This window comes from Catharus ustulatus, chromosome 1 (assembly GCF_009819885.2).
Source record: "Catharus ustulatus isolate bCatUst1 chromosome 1, bCatUst1.pri.v2, whole genome shotgun sequence".
Lineage (NCBI taxonomy): Eukaryota > Metazoa > Chordata > Aves > Passeriformes > Turdidae > Catharus > Catharus ustulatus.
In genome coordinates this window covers 110,470,404-110,488,853 of record NC_046221.1, presented here as the reverse complement: position 1 = coordinate 110,488,853, position 18,450 = coordinate 110,470,404, and the positions used below count along the sequence as shown (strand labels likewise).

The window sequence follows — 18,450 nt, the reverse complement described above, 5'->3', positions numbered from 1 at the left end:
CCACAGTGCTAATGAGCTGATGTCCATGTCCACATAGCTCCATTAGTAGGGTGTGTCATTCGAAGATGGGGTGTTGGAAGTGGTGTCATGCTCCATAATTCAAAGAGATTCAAGCAGCAGTGATGATTCTTTTCTTCTAAATCATTCCTTAAAATAGCTACATTTTCCTTAACCTTGCATCACTAGCTCCTGTTTGATATGAGTGATTCTCTTGATGTCCCCAACTCTTTCTATTTATTTTCCAGCTACTAATGTGCAGAAATGTGCTCTATAATTCACTATGTAGATGGTGAGATCTTTGGTTTTCTGGAAGGTAATTCCATAGCCAAGAAGAAATGATTGTTCACTGTGACTGCACCTATCTGCTTTGGATTTCTGTTCTTTGGGCAAGAGATTGTCTTTGCTTGTGTATATATTTATTACTCACTGAAATCCTTGATTATAATAATAATATGATGAATATAATAATAATATAATGTGTTCAACTTGATACCATCATGGTAAAAAAAGTGTGCCCTATACTCCTGGGCCCAGGGCATTGAGGCATGTCCACTTGAAGCAAGCAGCAGCTGCAAGTCCAGACCTCATGTGCCCCTCACTACCTCTTCTGCTTTTTATTGTAGGTTACCATGAGTAGGGTAGTACAGATGGCAGAGAGAAATGTGTCATTTTGTTTCAAGTATTGCCATTCTTCTTTCATATTAACACAAAGTCACAGTGGATGGTTTGGTGAGTGGATTGAAGCAGCTCTGTCAAGGAAATCTGCTCCCTTCCTCCAGCCTATCTGTGAGGATCTACACCCCTGGCAGAATGGTAGAATAGTGAGTTGGTGGGAAGAAGGATGTTACATGTTTCTTCTCTGTCTGAAAGTACCTGTCAGAATCCTAAGCCTCTTCACTCATTTACAGACTTCCATTAAAACAGCCACCTAGGTTAAGTTGGTCGTCTGGACACAAAACTTAGGCTAGCATTCTCTGTCAGGTCAGATTCCTCCCTAATGTGAACTGACACTTAGCCTTTTCCAATTATACCACACTGCTGAGGAGCATTTATGTTTATCAGTGGAAGCCTCTTAGGCCATCTGGAATGCTATTTGATTAACAGTCAGTAAACACAGGTTCATTTGTTCTCACCCATACCCTTCAGCTCACATGTAAAAAGCTAATAAATAGCATCACAGCCACACTGTTCAGTTTAAATTTGAGATATGGCTTGGAAGTTCAGTCTCGGAATACCAATCTGTTCATATAAGTTTGTGGTTATGGTGGCACTAGAATTCACAATCAAAGTTTGCCAGACCTCTACTACCTCATTTGCTGTTTTACAAAATCCTCAATGATTGTGCAATTTGTGTGAGTTACACAACAGAGAATTGCATTCTCTTCTCTCCAGCATATATGCAAACAGCAGACAGATGAGCCAGCACCACCCAAACCAGCTCTGTTTTCCCTGATCACTCTCTGTCCTACTCAAAACGATCCTCTACTGAATCAAGAAACATAAGGTCAAGGATATTTGTCTCGAGTTCTGGGAGTATTTCAGCCATGTATTCAAACGTTACAAATGTCCTTGCTGTCAAAGACAATGTGTCTGGGTAAGATTTTGCAACTCATTTTTTACAAACTTGTTTTATAAACACTACACATTTTGCTTCAGTGAACTCATACACAAGTTCATATCAACTGTCTTTTGGCTGAAAGCTTAAAACAGGTAATAGTTTACACCCAAGTTTACACCCTGCCAAAGCATTATGAGAATCACACCTCCAAGCACTGCTTAGCTGAGAATCTGCTAATTCTTTCTGTTCCTTTATGTCTTACATCTACTGTTGCAATGCTCACACGAGTGCTTCCTACTTTACAGCATTTCTCAAACTGACAAATCTGTTAAAGAATTTTATTTTTTAATGTCAACATTCTTGATTTTCCCAGAACTGCTGCAGTCTACTGTCTTGTTGGCTATATCTCATGGTTGTTAAGCATTTCAGAATAAGATTTTAGATTCTTAACACTTCTGCTGAGCTTGTAATCAAATTCTTTTAACCCAGCTGACCTACTGACAGATAAAGCCAGAAATACCAGGAAGCTGCCTTACTGTAGCTGTCACATCACAGGTTTTCAATGACATTCACATGCCCTATTTCACTGTTTGCACCACTGAGAAGGGGAACTGGCTTGTGGCAGAGCAGCAGGAGGTGAAGGGCAGGCCCTTCCTGGTCTCAGTACTATTAAACAGCAAATTGTAGAAGCAGTGTGCTGGGAAAATGTTGTGAGATTGAGAGCTCACTTTCTGGGTCATCTGTTCTGTGCTCAAGCATCGATGTTCCTCTGGGAGTGCCTTACCATAATCTTTCAGCTGGACTCTCCTAATATAATCCAGTATAACACCAGTTACTTATTTTGACTTCTTTCTCCTTCACCCTGATAAAATAGAGAATTTTTCCTCCTTTTGGCTGGAAGAGAATTGAGTTATTGTGGTTTACTCTTTTTACACCAGTTAAAAGCCAGCCTCTACAGGTGTGATTACCATGCCACATTGCAAGGAAGTTAACTGCAGAAGGCATAGAATGACTGGCTCCCATGTGAAAAAAGGAGTTAAACTTTCCTGATGCCCTGTTATAAAAAAAAAAAAAAAATCTAACTGTGAAACCTGTGCATGAATTTTTAAAGAGCTGGTTATATAAGGAGTTTTAGTCCCAACTCACATTGTCATCTCACTTTTATCTAATTCTTAAGAAAAGACACTGCCCTGAATACATAAACCCATCTGTGCAAGTCCATTGAATTATGTACAGAAGGCAGGGGATGAATAAATAATGTAGCAGATTTTAAAGATGGCATCTTAAAAAAAAAAAAAAAAAGGTGAATATTTTCCCATCATTAAAAGGCATTCAATCTGTTGGGGTGCTGTGTAAAGCTTCAGCTAATTTACTGTACCTTGCCCTCCTGGATGGTGACAACATCGGGCAAACCTCCAAGTACCCGTGCACGATCTGGAAATAAAGAACAATTTTCTTTATTGTCTCAAAAATCAACTGTGTGCTGGATTCTGTTTCTCTTCTAGTTCTTTCCTTTTGTCTTATTTATGTACAACTTGTCTGTGTGCTAGCATATCCAGCATTTTTAGCACACCATTTGGACTTTAAAAAATGTTGAATTCACAGCAAAAGATGTGTTAATAGTTGGTGTCAATCACTTACAAAGAGGAATTAAAGTACACCTGCCATGTCCTGCAGACTTTGAGATCAATTCAGTTTTAATTCTGGGTTCACAAAATATATATACATTTTTGAGATCTAGTACTCAAAACTTTTACTGTAGTAAACTTAAACCTTTGGGTGACCAAAGGGAAATGAGTGACACCTGGTAAAGTGCTGGAGATTGGCTTTTAATCTAGATACAAAGACAGACTTCAGTCTCAGTGGCAACAGTGAAGTTCCACCACTTGTGTGTATCTGTGTGTAAATGAGATGGATCTAGTTTTAAACTCAAGAGTCCCAAAGAAATCTTAGACAAATTCAAATAAGCCAATCACATGCAGGCTTTAGTGCACTTATCCTGGAGTATGGATTTTGTTCATTGCATGTCTGGGTGGAGCCTGGCAGCGGAAGGAAATGACTGTACAGAATGTTCCCCTCTAGTGCGCTCCGTAGAAGACGTGCTCTGGAGCACAGAGATAACAGCCTCAGAGAGCAGGAAAGGGACTGTGCTATGACAGTTCACATGCCAGCGCCTTACAGATAGTCCAGGGTCAGCAGTTAAAGGTCAGGGCAATCACTGACCCCCCTGGCACTGTCTCAGCTGGGACCTGTGGGGAGTACTGTTCACATCCAAGCCCTGCTCTGTGTCTCTAAGCATTTTTCACAAATAGCTTTTCAACTGCCAGTTCTGCCCTCATTTTTATGCAGGTCTGAAAGTCATTTGCAGTGGAACAATTCGTTTTTCCATGGCTGCTTCTGTAAGTAGGGAGGAGAATGAGTTTAATAATTCAAGTTGAAGTCTAATAACTTCCTCCTTAAATAGTTAATACATACTTCTGTTTTAGTTGCTCTGTTGGAATTGACATACAGGCAAAAGTGTGAGGAGATTCTAAGCAATTCAAAAGCTTTCTTACCGATTTCTGTAAGTAATGCAGAGCCATTTGACATTTTAGAGCATTCAAAAGTAGCAAAATTATTTTCTCCATCTTTGAAAACCAAGAGACGTTTTTGTAGAGAACATGCAGGAAAGATCCCAGCAATAAAGTTAAGTTTTAGAGAAGGCTAACTGACATTGAGAACAGGAGTTTAGATGAGAAAAAAATCAACGTAACCTATAAGTATAATATGATTAGCTGCAAAGTGCACCAATGTTAAATCAACAAAGGGTCACTTACTTCTCCTTGCTGTAAGGACAAACTAGTTTTAGAATGAGCACATGCATATATACATGCCTACATGCCCTCTCTTTCCCAACCCACGACCTTCCTGGAGAGGAAGAAAAGCTTCATCAACACTTTATTACAACCATTGTCAAAGAAGGCCTACTTACTTTTCTCTGCAATTGCAGCTTGCCTGGAGTTGAAAGAAACAAAGGGAAAGTCCAATTTCAGTTAAGGTTTACTTAGAGTGATTGAAAAATAGATTATCTTTTTAACTGTCTTTAATCTGTTAAGGAAAGTCTCTCTCATTGCTTGGCAATACAGCTTTTTCTTTGCTACCTGACTGTTATATAAGAGTTGCACCAGAGAAGTCACATGCAAAACTCCTACGGGCTTCTGTAAGACTAGGACTTGTTTCATAAGATAACTTTATCTCCAGCACAAAACAAACAAATACTGTTATTATTTTATGGCTGCTATTACTGTATTTAGATGGCATAATACTTACTTTAGTCTCTGGAACTCAGCAAAGGCTTCATCAAACGCTTTGTAAAGAGGAAAAAAGTAGGTTTAGAGATAAATCATCCCACAAGTTTAAATTTAAAATTAATAAATCTAAAACTAATAAATAAATTTAACATGTAGATGTAACAAATTTAAAATGTAAAATTTAAAATGCATGCATGTGCATTGTACAAACTCTAAAATGCTGAATGGTTCAACTGATAAAAGCCATCTGGTATGTGACAGCTATTATATACACACATGAATGCATAAACACACTTTTTTCTTGTAGAAGTCAGGCTTTAAGATAGAGGGCAAGAAAGTAGTAAGCTGAAGTAATTTCACAAAAGAGAGGAAGAAATCCAAAATACATCACCTAAATGAGAGATTATGACAGTGACCTTCCAAACTTTTTACGTTATACATCCCTGTCTAAAATTATTTTGAGCATGCACTCCCTATATTTATATTTATTTGCAGCTTATGTAGATGTATTCAAGTGAAGTTCTGGTATATTCTTCCTGCTGTCCCAGTGAAGCACACTGGGTCATCTTGCACACACCCACTTCAGAGACCACTGGTTTGTGGAATACAAGAGATATGATTTTCCAAGGATTTTTCACATCTGCTTGAAGCATCACACTGATGGCTACGAGCAAAGTGAACAAAAAATTGTTGTCTCCTTTGTAAATTCAGGCTAAGCTGCCATCATGGGGGAGGTCAGCCTCTCCTGCTTTGAAAGGGAAGAAAAAAAGTCTTTTCCTAGAAAACGGAGATAGACCACGGAAGTTGCAGTGTGGAAATGATTAAAATGTTATCACCCGTCCACAGAGTTTTCAAACAAAAACTGAAACTTTAGGGATGGGAACAGCTGGGAATGGAAAGAGCAGTTTGGAAGGAGTTAATCTGTTCTCTAGGACCTGAGAGGTTTCTCAGAGTAAAAGCTTCCAAAGTTTGGTCAATCCAAATTGTTCCCCTAACAGTCCTTCCTCCATGCTGATGAGAGGTCTTGGCATCTCTGAAGAAGGAGTTTTATTACACTCATCAAAGAAATATAGTAGGAAAATATTGGAACAAACTCATCCCTCACTTCCTCCTTCCAAATATTTCTTGGAAGAGAGACACACAGAAGGCATTCAGTGCTGCAACTCATATTTAAAACTGCCAATCAATGCCAGCAACACAAGGGGTTTTGTAAAATAGCTCAGAAACTGGGCTGGCATCTCAGTAGGCAAACTGTAAGTGGATACTTAGAATAGGAAAAAGTACTTTGTATTTTATTACTTGAGAGCACAGGTTGAGGAAAATAAATGGCATGGGTTGGGGAGAACAGATCACAGAATCACAGAGTAAGCTGAGTTGGAAGGAACCCATAAGGATCACCAAGTCCAACTCCCAATCCTGCACATCACCATTCTCAAGAGTTACACTGTGTGCCTGACAGTATTGTCCAAAAATGCTTCTTAACTCTGTCAGGCTTGGTTGGCACAGTCCCTACAAAAAATGCCAGGCTGGTGGGTGCACACACAGACCCCAAAGGGTGACAGGTCTGTAGCAAGATCCTGCTGTGGATGCTGCCACAGCACACTGCCCACATAGTGATGATGTTAGCAGAGGGAATGCCTACCTTGCCCAGAAAGATCCACTGCCTTTTTGTGTGTTGTGTTGCCATCAAAGAGTTCCATTACGTATCTGCCCTTGTCCTGTGGAGTCGGCTCATTGATCTGCAACCAGATCTGCTCCCCGGTGACACCAGTCCTCATTCGGTCTGTGAACTTAATCTGGCTATCACTGAAAAGTACAAAACAATGTTCCATTTTTTTTTACTGGCGTCTAAAAAGATTTTACTCATGTTGAGTCACTGAGCACATCTGGAGTTATTTATGGTATGCCACCATATTCTGAAATCTTTGAAGTCAAATCCCTGCTAGAGCTGTGAGCCAGCTGGGCACAGTTGGTGTGACAGCCTCTGCCTGTGGAAGGTCCAGTTATCCTCAGAGCTTGCAGAAAAACTGTGCACCTCAGTCTACAACCTGAGCCATAAAAAAGCTGTACAAGTCTAAAAGCCAGATGTCTGAAGGGTAGCTCAGGCATCCACAAATGTTGCTGTTCTCTTTTTAGCATAGGTTTATTTCTGCTTGGGTAATACAAACGTATACAGGGCTATTTTACTATACAGAGCTATTTACAGGGCTGTATCTACAAAAAAAACCCACTTTTGTCAGAAATGGTGTTTGCCCAGTTGAATGATTTCTGACCTCTGCTATGTTTGGATTTTAAACACATTTTGACATAAGCATATCCTCTTCCATTAAAAAAACAGAAAGCAAAACCAAAAACCCAAAAACCCAACACTCCCCTCCCCCACCCCCCAAAATAAATTTCTTAGCTTCCTAGCTAAGTAGTTAATTTCTCTGGATGAGGCAAAAGATATTTCTCTCAATAAATAAGCTACACATTTCCATGCTATCTTTAAACTGATAACTTTGAATGCATGGGAGGGAAAAATATTTTTTTTTCCTATATTAATTTGACATGTTTCAAGATGAAACAAGTTTCTAAAAATGAAATGGAGAGAAGAAGGAAAGAGAGAGGGGGAAAAAACACAGAAAACACAGAATACTTCATCTTCTCTTGAACTTATTTGAGATACTTGGGACTTTTGATGATACTGGGTCAAAATGGGTGCCAAGAAACAAGAAGGCCTCAAATCACTTTCATTTCTCTGACAGGGTGCTGGTTAACATCAGTGTCAATAATTACAACAAGCCTGGTACAGCACATCCTGGGTACTCTGTGCCTCATTTACATGAGTCTTATTGAGAGATCAGTAATTCAGATTCCATCATACAGACTTATTACCATGTCCACAGGAAGCGAAACAGCAAGAATAGTATTAATGGATTTGAGTTCATCTATGTTGTTAACTTCTCTTGTTTACTTCTCTGGTTTTTCCAGGGCAAGCTGTTTGTGCTGGCTGAGAACTCAAAGCTGTCTCATAGATTAAGATGTGCAACTCCCATTAATTTTATGGGAAGCTGGGCATTCAAATTCTTTTTTAAATCTCAGTTATTCTGTCTGTCTTGGTTAGGTTTGTAGGGCTTGCAGCAGGGGCTGTCTGGATTTTACTGCCTTGGGCATATGCTGGAATTTGCTTTGCCTCCTAAAAATGAAGCCATGCATTAAGAGATATGTCCCAGTTCCACCGAATTGTGGCTTCTAGACAAGCAGAGCTCCAGGGCAGGTATCTCTGACCCCGTGGTGCTGGCCTCTTTTGAAGCCTGACGGTCTCTCGGGTTACATTTGCATCATTTCTTAAACGTGAGTCAGGGAAAGATGCAGCTCCCACTGGGGAGGTGGGAAGTGCTCTGAAGCAGCAGAGTCCTGCTGGCATCCTGTGGCATGGGACTGTCTTTCATGAGAGAAACAACAGGAGGGCCTGGAACCACCACATCTGACTCTTGCGCTGGTTTCCTGTGAATTTAATTGACTGAAACAACTCAAATGGGATAAGGACTTGTGAAACAGGAGAGGAAACCTGGGGCTCATCTTTCTTTCATATCCAGGTTCTTTCTGAATCTATGGAACCAGAATTGAACTGAGTTTTGCAAAGCTCTTGTGTACTTACTTGTGCACCCAGCCTACTCTCAAATCTTCCACATAATAAGTAACATAGGAGTACAGTCTGATACCCTCAGCTGTGCTCTGGATTTTCAGGTCTGTTGCAGATAAAGCTGAAAGAAGAGCACATGGTTTTATGCAGCCATACAGCCATTCATTGAGTGCCACAATGAGTCATTCATTCGAAAAAAGAATTAAGTACTTACCAATCTTTCTGCATACTTCATTCATCAGATCTGCAAAAGCTGTGGAAATAAAACCCAGAGACTAAGACTCTGTGTCTGCAGTTCAAGCACAGTTAACAGCAGGACAAGCACTGGCTCTGAAATATTCTCCCCCGAAGGTTTGAAAAACCAGTCTTTGAAAAAAGCTACCTTTTCAAGCATATTAGAAATCTGAGTAGTGCAGAAATGTAGCCTGTCATTTTACAGTCTCCAGACTTTATTTAAGTACAGTCTCAATGAATACTGCTGCAGCTGGGCAAGACGATGTTATATTACATTTTTTTTTGTAAATGACAGTATTCAGCTGGAATGCTAATCCATCTATATGCATTCTAATGGATAGGAGTGAAATGTTAAGAATATAGTAATCACAGTAAGTGGGAAGGCCTCTAAGTAATTGGCAAAACATAATAAAAATATTTTAAAATTATGTAGTTCTGTAATTTTTTTCCGTACTGGTAGGCTTATTGATGGCCCCCTGAGGAAACCTGTTATGATTTTGCTTAGTGTTAATCAATGTATGCTCCCAAAATGATACAGTATCCACATGCAATAAGCTGTATAGAAATGGTATTTGAACCATAAAATCTCGGTTTTTCTAATCAGATAATCTTGCATGCATGAGGAACAAAGCCACAGGAAGGCAACATGTGCACTGACTGAACCCACTTCAGTCAGGGTATCTGCTGGTGTGGCTGACCACAGCCAGACTCTGACCTGTGTCCTTGAGCTTTAGTTCACTGGTGTCCTTTCCTCTGTCGTCCTTCAGTATGACTTCATAAGTGCCAGCATCTTTCTTAGAAAACTGCAATATTGTAACAATAAAACCAGTTTTCAGAGCAGGTACTGTAGAAAAATCTAGATTTTACTTGTGAACCCAGCTGATACCCCGTCCCCGTCCCCAGGCAGGTACCCACTGTCTGGGGCTGCCCCTGTGCCCCCCAGCTGCCCTGCTCCTGGCTGGGCTGCTGGGATGGGCTTTGGCAGGAGGTCCTGATGTGCAGGACCTTGTCCTACCCCAAATCTGCTGCAAGGCTGGGCTGGGTATGAACCAGACCCTTCTGGTTACTCTGAAGGTCTGAGTTACAAGCACTTTCCAAATGCTATTCGGAATGGAAATGTGGTCTCAATCTGTTGCTAAATTGACATGCAAAGGAAGTGACAAGCTTATTATCTCTTCTGTCATCATTTCCTGAAAATCTGAACAAGCAGTTACAGACAGACATTTGCTTCAGTGAAAACACAGACGCCTTGTGAGCTTTTCCATTTTTAAAACCCACTTCCTTTTTCAATTGTTCTGCTGGAGTACCAGATTAGATCATATAATTCATCTGAACACTAATTTCAACTAAGGGCTAATGAAGACAGTCACTCACCTCTGATATCAGCAGAGTACACACACCATCCTTGAAGTCATGTTCTTCATCTACCATAATCTCCCTGTCATCTTTGTACCACACAATGTGTGTTTCCTTCTTAATATTAGCCACCTAAAATGGAAGAAAACCACATGGCAATTATTCACTTTGTCTGAGCAGGGGAACTCAGTGTTGTAGCTTGGGTTAGCTTGTTCCATGGGTTAGCATGTGCAGGTCTCTCACAGAAGAACAGCAAGTTTGCAACCTGATTGCAGCGAGTTACTGCACGCCTCCATCTTATAATGAGGGAGGCAAGAGGGAAAACAAGGGGGTGCAAAGAGAGAGAAAAGGCGACCAGGGAATGACTTGATCCTGCCCAGGGAATTTCTGCATGCATAAACAGGCCATAAATCAGTAAACCTCAGGATTTACAAAGACTTGCCATTTCTTTTCAGGTGCCTTTCTCTGAGTGGGTGGCTGACAGGCCAGAAGAAAGAAATCCAAGCTATTTTCCAACATGTTTTGTTACATGCAATGAGCTGTCACCTCAGCAGGATTAACCTTCAGAGGCTCTGTCACTGTCCAACATGCAGCTGGGAGAACACAAGCAAAGGGTAGGTCTTTAGTCCCTTCCCAACCATCTTGGTAGTGGTAGACCAGTGTGGTGCACTCTGAATATTGTACTCAGGGTTTTCCTTGCCCCTTACCTTACATTTCAACAGCACATTACACTCATCGGTAACTTCCCATCCCAGTTTATCCACAAAATGAGGACCTGGTTGAAATTACAGGTATATTTTTAAAGGTCACATCAATGGCATTCATGATGCAAAATGAAAGATAGATGTGTTTTACTTGACAGGAATACTGTTATATTTTAATGTGGTTTTATTTTTCCTGTTTCTGCTTCAGAAGTAACCACGTAACATAACAAACCCCATGTATTTCAAATTAATATATAAAAATATAAACCAACTTTTAACAGACCAACATATATGTCATCCTTATAAGTATTCATATTATCACCTTGTTTCCTTTGCCACTCTTTTCTCTGGAACTCTGCTTCATCCCGTAGCTTCTTGAACACTAGGAAATAAAACCAGTAAGAAATACAAGGTCAAACTTCATGTACCATTTGTACAATGCTGAATGTCACTGTAACAGTTTGGTCTAATTCTGCCCCTTGGATGTCAGTGAGAATCTGGCCATGGGATCAGGTTTTCACGGATATTCAAGAGTGTCAGAAGCTGGTTATGGCTAACTCAACTTTCTGGGCTGCTTGCAGTCATCAGGAGTTTAATGTGTCCTGTCTGATGATCTGCAACCCCCAGTCATACAGCTCCTGGTAGGAAGGCAAATGGGAGGCAGCAGAGTCAGCAGCTGCTTGAGCTCTAACAGGTGCAGCTACTTGTTCCCAGCTGAATGGGCTTTTTATATGGGAAATGTTCATTCCACCCATAGGAAAGCAAACCATGCTACAGCATTTGATGTTTCTGTAACAATTCCCCTTCCTCCCATCACTTTAAAAATTTCAGTTCACACACATGCCCTGTCTGTAGGAGGCAGGCAAAACTGTGACATAAAAAAACATGGAATGTCTATTGGTGTTGAAAACAGTGAAAAGTGAAGATGACAACTGAGGTAACCTTGGTATAATTTTTTCAGCCCACTGCATAGTATAGATTAGCCTACCATCACCAATGAGGACAAGACTAGATTGATTGGTTGCTTTTCCATCCTGCAGCTGGAACGTGTAAGTGCCTTCATCCTTTTCCTCAAGTTTATCCATAATCATTTCAACAAGGCCAGTATTCTTGTCCACCTTCATTTTATATTTCTGCAGGAGTGGAAAGTAAAGCAACAATTACTGCATGTCAGAGACAAAATATTTGTGAAGTGTTGTAATGGTCTCTTTAGGAGAATTTTGTTTTCTTTATTTGGATTCCTTCTTCTTCAGGTTCCCATTTGTTCAGATCTCTATCCTATTCTAAACTCACTAGCTTCAGCTTCAAATGTGCAACCAAACAAATAAATCTGTTTATTTACTGATGCTGTGTAAGCACATGACATGCCTGCTGCACAGTGAGTACTATGTTCTTTTTCATTAGTAAGGTTTAGATTTCCATCTCTTCAGAATAATACTTTCTTTGAGGGTGATTATATTTTACAAGGTTGTGTTTAGAACGCTCCAGCTCTGCCTTCTATCTGATACCAGTGTTGCAACAAAATCCTACCATGTCCCATCTTTGGGGGTAACAAGTTCTGCAGCTGGAAACAATCACTTGGGAATTTTTCTGTGATGTAATAAATTCATTCAAACCACAAAGAGAGGTGAGAACAAGGCTATTCTAGGGCTTTGGATGAAGGAAGTAGGAGCAGTGATTCCTTGAAGACCACAGTTAATAGAACACATGGTATTCACAAAAGTGGCAGGAAGGCATATAACTTCCCTTTATAAAATGCATCCAGTAGAATCCATGTGGAGCTCAGAACTATGGATAAAATCTTTCTAATCATGCTTTCTGTGACATTTGCTATTTCTCATGAAAATGCATCAGAGTGGAACACTGGTTGGAAGTATACTGAAGATAGAGACACTAATCCTCATTGATACTCATGAAAATGCAAACACATGTAAGCAGTGAAAAGCCTTACCTCTCCATTGAAAATCTCCTTATCATTAAATACAAAGTTGGCCTTTGCATTGCCAGACAGTTTTTCAGCTTGCAGCCAGAATCTCACTTCTCCTTTTTCCAAGATTTCCACTGCCAACTCAGAAATAAGTGGGACAGCTACAAAGAAGAAAGAAAGGAATGATGCATGTATTTTGCCTGTGCCCCAACAACTATGGTCTGCTACAACCAGAAAGCCACTTAATCCTTCCATACTCAAATGCTGTATGCAAGGTAACTAGCTCATAACTGCTTTTCATACAGACAGAATGCTTCTCCACCCACATATACACAGAATGACAGATGAGATTTAGTCTTTTAATCCTTAAATCACAGGGTCTGTCCAAACTGAAAGAGTTCAAGATTTGAGTTATGCTGTGTTCTAAACCAAGGCTATTTCAAATGCAAGCTGCAAGTATCTGTGCAGCATTACATGAGTCTGTATACTGCAGACCCATGTTTAATTAGTTGTCTAATAATATTACTCTAAGACAGTGAACTGACTCAGAGGGGAAAAAACAAAACAAAACAAACAAACAAACAAAAAAAAACCTCCAAGCACAAATCCAGATCAGAAAGTCAGCTGCTGAGCTGTAGGTTTGGAGATTTTTGAAAATATTCTGATCCTCTGCTGAGTGGAACCTCCATCTCAAGAATTCACCAAATATCCCAACATATCCTCAATCTTCCCAGTACATTTTGTTTTCCTATAAATAACCTAAACCCTCACATGTAAAACAATTCAATGTGTCAACAGGGGAAGAAAGACTGTAAAAATTGTGTGCTATACCATAGGTATAGTATAACTCTTTTAAATACAGCTCTTTTTAAATTAGTTCCTGTTAGTAACAGTCCTAAGCTTGCTTTCACTTCAACTTTTCTTTAAGACACCATAAGCAGCAGCATTAAGCATGAGTAGTTAGACTCTGATATTGGGGTGTATTGCTCATCTCATTGACTTCTGTCATGTTATCTCTTATTGGATGTGCAGATTCCCAGCGAAAATCATGCTCTCATTACATGTGCTGCTGTGTGTGAACTCTCCCCCAGGCTCTACTTTCTCAGTAGTGTAAAGTCTGCACTGCTCTGCCCTGCTAGGGTGTAGCATGGAATGGCTGAGGACAGTGCACAAACACGTTGCAAAACACATGATGATATAGTCTGGTGGTAAAGACACACCTCCCAGGGCAGGCTGGCTTCTTTAGCTCGGTGTCTGCAGAGCTCAGCCGCAGCAGGAGACAACTGGGACCATGGTGTCTGATTTCTCTCATCTTTCTGTTTGCACTGTTCCAAATGACTGGGGTGCCTTCTGGAGCACAGCTGCCATCCCACCCCACTGCCAAACAGAGCTGGGGGGTGAGGACTCCTCAGCTCTTCTTTTGCCATGCTCATCCTTCCTCCCACACCCCACACCCACATGGGTGCTTTTAGTGACCGAGTGGCACAGAGTCTGCCTCTGACAAAAGCTCCTGGGAGGTGAGGCAACAGCCACAGGGAAACAAAGAGAGTTATGGAAAAGGCACATGCTTAACCAGAGAGGGAAATGCCTGGAGCCTGGAAGAGCAGCGTTGCCATGAGGATGTGGGGCAAAGACACATGGAAGTGTGTCCCTGCTGTGAGAATGGTCCATGTGAGCCTTCCTCACCCAGCACATCACTTTGGGTGTAAGAAACAGAAGGAATCTCAGGGCTTGCATAATTTCTTAAAACAAAGCAACTGAAATGCTACAGGAAGCAAGTGGGAGTGTGAATAGACATCAGGCTGCACTGCTTTTGTCTCACTGTCAGCTCTACAGCAATTTTAAACCCCCACTTGGCTTGCCTGTTATTAACTAAGAATATCTTAGTCTAACATGGAAGAGAAGAAAGTATTTCAGCAGCTGCTAAATAAATGGCTGAAAGGATGCAAGAAGATTCTTTTTTAGAGAAAAGCCTGATCACTTCTCAGCCTAAAGGAACTGGACAAATTTGCCTTACAGTCTGCCATGAGCAAAAGTCTTATTTAAAATAGTTCCATAAGCACCAATTGCTATTTTAGGCATTTTCCAGTGGTTTTACATCCTGTATGTATAGCATCACAAATTACTGGCAGCACTTGACAGGCAGTCCTCGGGCAGTTGCTAAATTGAGCAGTTGGAAGAGTTTCTTTTTACCTCATACCAACACACTGTTGTATACCCACAGGTGGTTGTGTTCTGAAAGGCTCTTACTCAAGCAATCCGTTTGCCCATGGAGTTACTGGCTGCATGTGTTTCTAAGCAGAAGTTCCATTAATTGCGGCTCAGAAGCACAAACAGCTGAATATCAACCCCTAGTTGTAATATTCATTTTTCTTGAAGCGTACACAAGGGCCCAGAGTGGCCAAAGCATGAGAGACAGTTTCCTCCCTAAGGATACTTTCTGCAGTGATCTCCGTTTTCTGCCTGTGCCTTCTCGAAGCTCATGCACAGCTATGTGTGTGCTTTTACCTAATACAGTGCAAAAAAGTTGGTATGATCTGTGTCCTGAGGAGCTTGTTTTATGAAGCTGGTAGTGAACACAAAGCATGGAAGGGTCAGGGCAAGTGAGGTCATGCAACAGCAGCAAGGTTTTGTGATGACTGACTTCTAGTGTGAAAATATAATTAGGAGGAGATAATTGGGAGGAGCAGGAGTAAACAAGGGCTTATTTGGGCTGTCATTAAGCTATCAAGAGGTGACACAGTATGTTGAGAAGAGTGGATGAGAAAAAGACAATGAAGGAAATGAGAGAGATGATGTAGGCAAAAAGAGAGGCCATTTCTGTAGCCAAGGATTGGCTGGGCTGAGAGGTGTGATGTGGGCTGAGTTGGAAGAGGTGCCAGCAGTGCACGCACTAAGATGAAGATTTTAGAATGCGGGCAAGAGTTTTAGTGCCTGGAATGAAAAAGAAGGGAATATAGTGGGAGAAGATGAGGCCAGGTTTAGGTCTCATTGTGTGCATTAAGATTCATTATGTAGTCCAATATTATTTTCCCCCCATTTATTCAAGTAATATTAAAAAAAAAAAAAAAAAACCAAATCGTGCTACTACCATGACATCATAAATGTCTGTGGAATTGACAAAAATATCATCCCAAGAGCAGAAAGCATGTTCAAATTTTGTCAAATGTTCCAAGAAAGAGGGAGAGAATTAATTTCAGCAGGAAAATTCTGTACATATAGATCATTAGAGCTGAATTTACTACACTTGCCAAATTTGTTAACCTTAAATTTAACTTATGTTAACTTCTGTTGGAGAAAAATTTCCAATTCTGATTTTCAAATCAGGTCAAGCATGCTGAATAAGTATTAAAGCCTGTTCTGCAGAAGAAGCAAAGCCAATATGATGTTTATTTTCCAGCTGTTACACAGACTTATTGCAGTAGCCTGCAATAGTTTGGGAAGAACAACAGTAATATACAAATGTACTGAAAGAGGGAGAGAAAACAAAAAGGATCTTTATTTTTCATTCCAAACCCACTTTCACTTGAAATTACTATAGCGACCTCCTTACCTGGTCTCTGTGATCATAAATACATAGGATGGTTTGGGTTGCAAGGGACCTTCAAAGGCCATCTAGTCCAAGCCCCCTGCTATAGGCAGGGACACCTTCAACTAGATCAGGCTTGTGATACCCTGCTGCATGCAAAGCTTTCCCCTACAGACATGATTGATTCACTTACTTGGGAATTGGCGTTCATGGCTCAGAGCAAGCAGGCGTTTCATTTCTGCAAAAGACATAAAAGAAGTAATATGAGGTGTGTGCATGCCTTTTGGATCTAAGAGACACAGCAGCAGGGAAAAACAGATGTGAAAGCAAACTAGGCATGCTTAGCAGGCATTGTGTCTACCTTCCTCATCAATTGTGTAGCTTGATGAAACTCCATCGGTGTCTGTAACAATACAAGAGTAAATTCCCAAATCATCTTCTCCAAGATCCTTAAAGGAAAGTTTGGACCTGTAAGATTAAAAAAAGCATTGTGATGAAAAGGTGAAATCCATCTGAACCAAACTCCTCCTTTCTGTCTATAATACCAGATACAAATACCCTTGTGTTAGGTTTTGTTCTGACTGAACTGTCACCTATAAAATCAGAGTAAGTCCTACCATGTGTGGTACAAATGGTAATGGCACCAAAAGGAAAGGGGTATGTTGTCAGGTCTTTGATGACCCTGGCAGCACCATGAGTGTGGTGGGCCACTGTTTCTTTCTATATGGCTTCTATCACTAGGACAGCACACAGGCCTTTCATGGGCTGAACCTGTGCATTCACCTTGTCTTCCTCTGGGGAAAGCCTGAAGAAACACAGTAGGCTTGGAAACATTATATAAGTTACTAAATCAGGCCATGGTGACGCTGTCATGAGAAAACCTTGCTTACTGCAGCAGTTCCAAAGATTACAGCTGTGTAACGGGGCAAAAGCATTTTGCAAGATCATTTTATTATTTGGAGATCCAAAATAATAGGAATGGGAATAGGAATAATAATAATAATAATAATAATAGCAATAATAATTTGCCTTGTCAGGTTATAAGGTGATAGAGCACAGATTTTATCTCCCCATGCCTAAACATCACTAAAGTGCCTACAGAGGAGGTTTGACTCATTCTGTGTAAGCTACAATTTCCAAATGGTCTGAGTATGGATTTACTGGAGAACAGCATTCTCAGGAAGAAACCATCAAGTAACAAAGGCAGTTATAACTCTTCCTGAGGTCACACATTAAAAGGATGGATTTCTGTGACAGTCTAGATCTCTCAAACACGAGACTATTGCTACCCCTGAGGGTCTTACTTTCCGCCTTTGGTATCAATGTTCAGTCGAGGATCGTCCTGAATTGGTTCATAATTCTTGGACCAAACGAACTTAGAATCTGGAGACATCTGATCACATTCAAAGTTCAAGGAAATTACTCCATTGTCATCTACATCAACCACCACTTCCTTGGTTCCTTAAAGAGCAAGAACAAGGCATTTTCAGTTTCTCAGAGAAGTCAGCAAACAATTTTCTATGGATATCATTCAGAGAGGGGATTAAGCAGATCCTTGCCATTTTCTCAGCTAGAACATAAACTGCTGCACTCACTGATATCCCTGGTCTTTGATTCACAAGAACAGTTCTTTTTCTAATCCACAGGTTAAAGCACATCATAAATCAACTGATTTATGTGTGAATCTAAGCATCAAAGCATGCATGAGAGTTGCAATATTTGCTATGAAAAAGCCTGAAGGAGGAACAAAAGCGAGACTCTAAATCCACTAAATGTCTGAGCTATTGAATAGCAATATTTTCAATGGTAAGGAGTAGTTAGAGCTTTCATTATACAGCATGGATTTCCTATTCTCTAATAGGGTAAGTGCTATACAGGGAATAACATGCAAATGTGAGCATTTGAAGAGGTGAAGAAGAGGAAACAGTCGGGTTGCCCCAGCAGCCCACATTTGTGACTGAGACACATTTTTGGTGACACTGGCTTTGCTCAGGGAGGTTGGTTTAATTGCTGTGCTTGGCATCCAGCCCTGCTGCCGTCTGCACCATTAATCCTGGTCCCACAAAGGGAGTGAATATTTGCAATTAGCTGCTTAAGTCACCCACCCAGTCTTGCCAGTACCTTCAGTCGTTGAGCTGGATAGGGTGACCCAGTTTGTCCTTTAAAAGGCCTTGGGGGTGAATCCTGGGTCAGCAACATGAAGGTGCCTCTGTTCTGCTCCCTC

General features: G+C 40.7%; 1 protein-coding gene across 3 annotated transcripts in view; it reads right to left on the bottom strand.

Annotated features, from left to right (window-relative positions):
* Window positions 1-18,450, bottom strand: part of MYOM1 (myomesin 1) — a 68,249-nt gene that overhangs the window by 6,353 nt on the left and 43,446 nt on the right. For all 3 annotated transcript variants that reach the window (XM_033080539.1, XM_033080521.1, XM_033080529.1), the window contains 15 exons: window positions 17,531-17,687; window positions 16,588-16,694; window positions 16,420-16,464; window positions 12,722-12,858; window positions 11,759-11,903; window positions 11,093-11,152; window positions 10,774-10,841; window positions 10,085-10,198; window positions 9,426-9,513; window positions 8,691-8,729; window positions 8,492-8,597; window positions 6,491-6,654; window positions 4,868-4,904; window positions 4,530-4,552; window positions 2,937-2,992 (listed from right to left, as the gene is read on the bottom strand). In XM_033080539.1, the coding sequence (XP_032936430.1) occupies window positions 2,937-2,992; window positions 4,530-4,552; window positions 4,868-4,904; window positions 6,491-6,654; window positions 8,492-8,597; window positions 8,691-8,729; window positions 9,426-9,513; window positions 10,085-10,198; window positions 10,774-10,841; window positions 11,093-11,152; window positions 11,759-11,903; window positions 12,722-12,858; window positions 16,420-16,464; window positions 16,588-16,694; window positions 17,531-17,687 (1,346 nt within the window). The remainder of the gene's footprint in view (window positions 1-2,936; window positions 2,993-4,529; window positions 4,553-4,867; window positions 4,905-6,490; window positions 6,655-8,491; window positions 8,598-8,690; window positions 8,730-9,425; window positions 9,514-10,084; window positions 10,199-10,773; window positions 10,842-11,092; window positions 11,153-11,758; window positions 11,904-12,721; window positions 12,859-16,419; window positions 16,465-16,587; window positions 16,695-17,530; window positions 17,688-18,450) is intronic.